The sequence below is a fragment of the Photinus pyralis genome, unplaced genomic scaffold, assembly GCF_008802855.1.
Source record: "Photinus pyralis isolate 1611_PpyrPB1 unplaced genomic scaffold, Ppyr1.3 Ppyr1.4_LG7, whole genome shotgun sequence".
NCBI lineage: Eukaryota > Metazoa > Arthropoda > Insecta > Coleoptera > Lampyridae > Photinus > Photinus pyralis.
In genome coordinates, this window is record NW_022170738.1 from 36,988,182 (window position 1) to 36,996,225 (window position 8,044).

An 8,044-nucleotide genomic window follows, 5' to 3' on the forward strand; every position below is an offset into this window, starting at 1 on the left:
TTATTCAATTCTTAATAAAATAAATATGAAGTTTTCGTGATCTTAATTAAACCAAACCCCTGCAAATATCACATCTGCCTCTAGCAAACGCTTGAACCTATTCGGTTCAAACTTTCCACAGTTAGTTAACATATATATCACATGTAACAAGCCAATTGAAAATGGGTCAAATCCAATGACTCCGTGGAGTCACACCGAGGTGTTCTGCCGCTTTTTTAAACGCTCTTTATGGGTTTATTATGCCTTAAAATAACGGTGTACCGCATAATTGCACTTTTTCCATATTTTATCTTTTCACACCATTGTTAATCATATATTTTACGAAAATTGTCAATTAAGTAATTATTCAAATTTGATCTTTTCATACCAAGAATCATCTCTTAAATAATATACACCGTGGCCAAGATAATGGTGTCTATCATGGAGATCTCGGAAACTAGCAGGTACGGCGGTGGTTAAAATAGGCAAAAGTTGCGCAATTAAAGTTACTACCATGTATTAAAGGAAACTAGAAAATTCCGATTACTTCCGAAGATATGCCAGAAAAACCGAAATTTGTCGATTTCGTTTTAATTTTTTCCTGATGTTATTTGACATCGTACAAAAAATAAAAGCACTTTCTCATTGCCACTTTTTGAGCTCCGTTGAGAGATTCTCAATAAAACATTTCATTTCGGAGAAATCATCATCCACTTTATTTTATTATGTGATACGTAAAAAAAGTATATACTGTATTGAGTACCATTTTTTATTAAGAATGTACACACAACAAAAAACAAAAGTTGGAAGTTGTTTTGTTTTCAACAGGACGATGCATTATTCTCGCACGATTAGGGCGTTATGGGCGGGTGCACCATTCTCTTGGTTTCTAATTTTTAGCTTCCTAGCTTGAGCTAGGATTTTGTTCAAATTTTGAATATGTATATTAGACATACTGAAACGAAAAATAACGAGCCAGATTTTTGAAAAAAAAACTTTGGAGCGCCGCAACGGCATTGAACTTTTTTTTTCAAATAGCAACCTAAAATTTTCGAAAGAACTTATTTTTCTGTGTACAACCTATAAAAATTGTGCCAGCTTTTATTACAAAAAAACTGAGAAAAAAAATGTCAAGGTTGAAAAACTAAAATATTTTTTTTCGGCAAGACTAAATTAATTCTAATTAGAAATTACAATTATTATTAATAAAATCTAAAATCAATAGACATGAGCAAAATTAAAAAAAAAGAGATACAACGTGTTATATTTGTATTTCGTGGATTCTGATTTATATGAATGGAACAGAACGGAACAAACTTAATTTATTGACAATTTTCCTACTTGCTATTCTCGTAACTAGGATACTCTCTTTTTTTCCAGCGCAATTATGATGTAATTTTAAATATATATAACACTTCCCTCGCTAAATAAAATACCTTAAATTCACAACCATGAAGAAACGTACATTTAATTAAGATCATAATCTTGTAAGTATTGTGGAAATCTAACATTTCTTCGTGGTCTTACATTCTGTGTTACATGTTCAGGTTCTTGTAAATTTTCCTGTCGTGGTTGAATTGGTTCATTTGAGTCTGATTCGGGATTTACATAATCAAAATGATCTAATTCTACATCGGATTGTACTGGTACGTTTCTGTGACATTTCATCATCTGATTTATATGTCTTCTGCATATTTTACCATTGTCCAATGTAATCTCATAATGTAATCTACCTGTTCTTTTGGATATTTTCCCAAAAGTCCACTTGTTTTTACCAACATAAATCCTACATTGGACTCTATCACCCCTTTGAAATTCCACACATTCTTTTTCAAAATTAACTACATGATCTTGTTCTTTGTCAGGAAGAAAACTGTCTAAACGAGAACGTATTTGTCTTCCAAACATTAATTTTGATGGTGATACTTGTGTAACATTATGAGGCATAATTCTGTATTTCATTAAAATTTTTTGTACATTTTGGTCTATTTCATTATTAGTGCATCGAGTACTCAAAAGTGATTTTTTTAGAGTTTGAACAAAACGTTCCGCCTGCCCGTTTGTTGATGGATTGTAAGGAGCTGTAAATTTGGAACTAACTCCGTTTTGTTTCAAAAAGTTTTGAAACTCTCTTGAATGAAATGTACTGCCATTATCGGTTACAAAAACTTTTGGTAATCCGAATGCAGCAAAAATTTCTCTACAAACTTTTATTGTAGTTTTCGCTGTGATATCATTAACAACGTATGTAAATGGATATTTTGAATAACTATCAACTAAAATAAAAAAATATTTACCCATGAAAGGTCCTGCAAAATCTGCGTGTACACGATGAAACGGTTGATCAGCTGGTTCCCAAATATGCTTTTCTACTTGTTTGGGATTATTTCTGACTAGGTTACAACTAACACATTTTTTAGCAGTATTTTCTATATCTGCATCAATACCCGGCCACCAACAAATTCCTCGTGCTAACCCTTTCATCTTAGCCATCCCAAAGTGTCCTTCATGTAATCTCGTCTAATATAGATTTACGTAACTGTTTAGGAATGACTGCTCGGTGTCCTCTCATTAAAACACCTTGCTGAATGCTAAATTCATTTTGTTCTATATTCCATCTTTCATCTTTAGGAATATTTTTCTGTACTTGTAAGGATGTGATAAGCTTTGAAATACCTAAATCTTTCCTACTTTCTTCAGCTAATTTTTGTGCTGTAATCGGTAAAGTTTCAATTGTATCAATTTGGAAAATATCAATTACATCGTAATTTGATGTGTCTGCTCTACTTGGAAGTCTTGATAAACCATCTGCGTTACCATGATTATTTGTATTTTTGTATTTAATAGTGTAATTAAACCCTTGCAAAAATAATGCGTAGTGTTGCATTCTCATTGCTGTGTAAAATGGCAAACTTTTTGTTGGCGATAATATTTGTGTTAAAGGTCTATGATCTGTGTACAACGTAAAAGTATTACCAAACAAATATTGATGAAATTTCTTAATTGCAAAAATGATGGCATATGCTTCCTTGTCTATTTGGGTTTCTGTTAATGTTTGTGATGCATATTGTATGACTCGTTCTGTACCATCTGGTTCAACATGTGAAAGAACCGCTCCCACACCATAAGAGCTTGCATCTGTAGCAACTATGATTGGTTTTTCTGGATTGAAATGAACAAGAAATTCGTTACTTTGAAATTCTGTTTTTGCAAGTTGAAAACTATTTTCCCATTCTTTTGACCAATGGAACTTAGAGTTTTTGCATAATAATCGATTTAGTGGATAAAGAATTGTACTTAAATTCTTTATAAACTTTCCGTAATAATTTACAAAGCCAATGAATGCTCGTACTTCTGAAACATTATTAGGTCGAGGCATTTCTGTAATGGCATCCATTTTCTTTTTGCATTTATGTATACCGTCTTTATTAATAACATACCCGCAATATTCGATTTGTTCTTTGAAAAACTCACTCTTTTCTTTGTTAATTTTAATGTTGTACTTGCTCAATCTTTCAAAAACGGTTTTTAGTGTATATAAATGTTCCTCGTATGACAACCCTGTAACTTTAATATCATCTACAAAAACAGTAACACCTGGAATATCGCACAAAATTTTTTCAATTTCTCTTTGCCAAATGGCTGGAGCAGATGCAATTCCGTAAAGTAATCGATTACATTGGTATAAACCTTTATGTGTATTTAATGTTAAGAGTGGTCTGTCTTCAGGTACGACCTCAAGTTGTAAGTACGAAATTCGTAAATCAATTTTTGAAAAATATATTCCTCCTGCCATCGAAGATAATAACTCATCAATCGTTGGCAAAGGATATTCATCGATCTGTAAGTTGGGGTTAACAGTGACTTTAAAATCACCACATAATCGAATCGTTTACTTTTTAAAACAGGCACTACCGGTGTAGCCCACTGTGACGTATTAACTTTTTCTAACACTCCTGCTTCCACTAACTTATCTATTTCTTTTTCAACTAATGGTACTAGTTTAAATGGAATTCGGCGCGCTTTAATAAATACCGGTGTTGCGTTGGGTTTCAACTGAAGCTTGGCTTGTATACCTCTAATCTTAGTAAAGTCATTATTAAAAATTGTAGTGTAACATTTACATAAATCATTCCACCCTATTTCTACTTTGGATGAAATTTGTAAAATATTGTTTATTTGTAACAAATTTAACTGTCTAATCCATTCGCGACCCAATAGTGGTTGTCTATCTAGTTTTGTAACATAGCAATTCAAATCGTACTTTTGGTGATTGTATTGAACGTTCACTGTAATATATCCAATTAATTGTACAGGCATTTCACAATATGAGAATAGCTTTAAATCTGTACATTGAAGAGCATGTGTAGCAAACAATTTTCTGTAACACTGCTGACTTATAACTTATAAGCGTAACGGCTGAACCGCTATCAACTTCGAAATTTACTGATTTATTTTGAAGCTTTAACGTAATTGAATATTTCTTTCTGTACTCAGTAGATTCCGATGTAATTTGTAAAATTTCCTCTACATTATTTACCTGTTTATCCTTCATGCAAACCTTTCTCAAATGACCTTTTACACCACAGGATGTACATGTGATATTCCTGTTTAGTTTACATTTGTTGGCAAAATGATTGCCTCCGCATCTAAAACAATGTATATTAGTATTAGAATTAAAATTTCCTGTATTGATTTTCTTCTTTTCCTGAAAATTGGTCTTCTTCGCGGCTGCACTTGTATCTTCTCCCTTGTGTGTATTTTTTGTATCCTTCTTGAAATTGTAATTGATGGCATGCACATTTGTACCTTTGTGTTGTAACTGCTGTATATCTTTTTCGGTAATTTCCATGCTGCTAGCGACTTCCATGGCTTTTTCTAAAGTCAGGTCCTTTGTTTCTAGTAGTCTAGTTTGTATTCTTTTTGATTGAAGCCCGAACACTAACTGATTCCTTACAGCGTTATTCAAATAATTACCAAATTTGCAATTGATGCTTAATTTTTGTAATGCATGACAATATTCTTGGATCGACTCACCTTCTACTTGTTTACGAGATTGAAATCTAAATATTTCGGCTACTTCTAACGGCGATGGTGAGTAGAAATGTTCCAACGTCTGTATAATTTCTATATACGTTTTACTTTCTGGTTGCACCGGAGATAATTTGTCTGCGAGGATGTCATACGTACTCGCACCCATGTAGTGTAATATGTAGTACACTTTCATATCATCCGTAGTATTAAATACCTTGAAAGCACCTTCTAGACGTTTTACCCACCTGGCCCATGATGTTGTACTTGGGTTGAACGCTTCAATTATAAATGAATGTTGTACTGTATTCAATGACTGCTGTACTGTATTTGTAGGTGTGGTATTCATTGTACTTTGTAATATTCTTCCTTATCCTCGTCGCCACTTGTTATATTTGTATTTCGTGGATTCTGATTTATATGAATGGAACAGAACGGAACAAACTTAATTTATTGACAATTTTCCTACTTGCTATTCTCGTAACTAGGATACTCTCTTTTTTTCCAGCGCAATTATGATGTAATTTTAAATATATATAACACAACGGTACGCGGTCACCCATCCCAGCCCGGCGCCCTAGATTGCTAAACTTCGGTGATCGGACGAGAACTGGTGTTTTCAACGTGCTAAATGGCTATTGTCGAAAAAGTTACGGGTTAGTTAAGGGAAACAATGTAGAATATTTTTTTTTACAAAAAGAGCATACAAAAAAAGATGCAAACGCGACACGAATTTCGTATTAAGGAACAAATGTATCATTAAAAATAACGTATTATCGCGATCTAATTAGAATTATTAATTTAAGGGGTAAACTTTGTTTTTTTCCAATAGAATTGAATAAATAAAAATAAATACGGTTTACGGTGGTAACAGTTATACCGGGTGGTTAAAAATAAATTTCAACATTTCTATTAGTAGCAATTTTAAAAACAACAAAAGTCATGGCTATTGCTACTAATAACAGAAATGTTGAAATTTATTTTTAAATTTGCTGGTATACCAAAAGCTTAATAAAACATGTAAAAACAGTTTTGTACGCACGTTTTCATTCTGAACAACTTTTTAAACTGTTTTTTCTGTAAAATGTACAGGAGGGCAGGATATTGCATAAAACTAATTTCCCATGTTAAATCCCTATGTTCCTACTTACCGCGCACCACCCGGTATACGATAGTTTTGATGCAAGCATTTTTGCATAGAATATATTGTATTAGTTTCAGGAATGATTTATGGGGGTTTAACTGGATACACGAGACGAATTGGGGTGTAGCCGAGGGCGTATAGGGACACTCGGCCAAACAAACAAAAAAGTAACCATAAAAAAAGTGTTTTAAGAAAAGGAATAAGGCAAAAAAACGAAATCAAATACGAACATGCGTAGGATCCAAATTTATTATGTGTAGAACGATTTCCTTGAGGTTTGATAGCTAACCCTCTAAATAAAACAAAATAGATCTCTCAGAGCAACGAGTAATAAATATTAAATTTCAAAATAGAACGTTCATAGTAAAATACAATAAATAGACCCATTGGCTTATGTCATGAGTAAACAAAGGTAGAGCCTTGCTTACTGTGAAACGATTTTTTCTTATGCGTATGCGTAAAATGAAATACAGTACGCATGATAAGAAAAGTGGGTATTTCCAAGGTAGATCAAAAGTCCAAAAATCAAGTTCGTGCAAGACCAACTTTCCTATAATGTGCCCACATTATCTTAAATTTATTTCAAAATTTCGTTAGGAACTATCAAAAATTGCAAGTGTAAAATTGTTAGGTATTTTCCACATTGCATGCGGATCACCTTCAGAACAATCATAGAAAAAGTTACAACTTACATCTGGTAGGTACTTCTTACACGATTAGCAGATTCATACCTACACGACGCCAATTAAAGCATCCTACTTCTATGTGAGCTTTAAGCTCCCAATGGTTTTCGACTACTATCTCGGACTCGGGAATTGTATGAAAGTTGGCGTGTTTTTCAAATGGTTGTGAAAGCTGGTTGGCTGCGCAATCGGTGTTTTTTTTTTGTTCAGTATCTCGAGGGAAATTTCAAATCTTTATAAGTAACGCATATACACCTAACATTTTAATTAATTAGGCCAACTAATTATGAGTCTCTCGCAAATTAGACAACAAAAGAAAAGTTTTAATTTGCGCACCGCATTTTCACACCGACCCAGCTCCTTGTTTTGTCCCATTAATTTGCAGCCACTTTCCTTCGCAAATGGAGGTTTTTAAGTTTATCGATTTTTGCGCGATCTCTTCCGGCGTTTCCATATTAAAAGTTCGTGTTCTAAATCATCCCCAACAATTCATTACGTTCGACAATAAACGTCCGATACTTTTGTTCGGCGAGTTATAATAAAAAAATATATATCATGAGACTAGAAATCTACTAATTGGAAATTTTTGCCATGCGGTAAAAACGCCATAAATTAAAATTACACGTCTTGGTTTTTAATGTTTTCGGCTACCCTTTCGATTTCAGTTCCTGAACGAGTGTGGGTAGTTTTGGGTGCCGATTCAGTTATTTCCAACAATTGCAATGAAGCGAACTGATCTCTCGGGAGGACGGGTGACACGACTGCGTTAATTTGGTACGGGGTTGATGACTTTTTGTTCGTATCTCTGTGCGCTGTTTACCACCGGCAGATAGAAAAACGCGTCCGTTGAACGACACAAAACCCACCCCTGCCGTGGACGGTAAATTACCCTCTTTTTAGGTTTTACATAGACAGACTTGTATGGATGAAATTAGTGTAACGCGCGACCCCGAATGTTCGCTTAATTGTCGTGCTTTGTCTTACTTTAGCGGCGCCGCTTCTTTCATTTTAGCGCTAACGACGCCGTTAGCGTTATTTGATCTTAATTTTAATTTAGTCGCGAACGGAGCGAGTGTTCCGCATACGAACCCCGGAACCCGTGTGTCCAAATATTATTCCAGACCCGTGATCGATAAAATTAGCAAAGAAAACGAATAAAAAATAAAGCTCATTAATAAAAATAAGCGAATGGTAGCAACTTTTCAGG

At 33.9% G+C, this 8,044-nt stretch overlaps 1 protein-coding gene across 1 annotated transcript; it reads right to left on the minus strand.

The window, feature by feature from the left end:
- Positions 1 to 1,446: 1,446 nt before the first annotated feature.
- Positions 1,447 to 2,472, minus strand: LOC116176225 (uncharacterized protein K02A2.6-like). Its single transcript, XM_031494706.1, has one exon. The coding sequence runs from the start codon at positions 2,470 to 2,472 to the stop codon at positions 1,447 to 1,449; it is 1,026 nt and encodes a 341-aa protein (XP_031350566.1).
- Between the last annotated feature and the right edge of the window lie 5,572 nt (positions 2,473 to 8,044).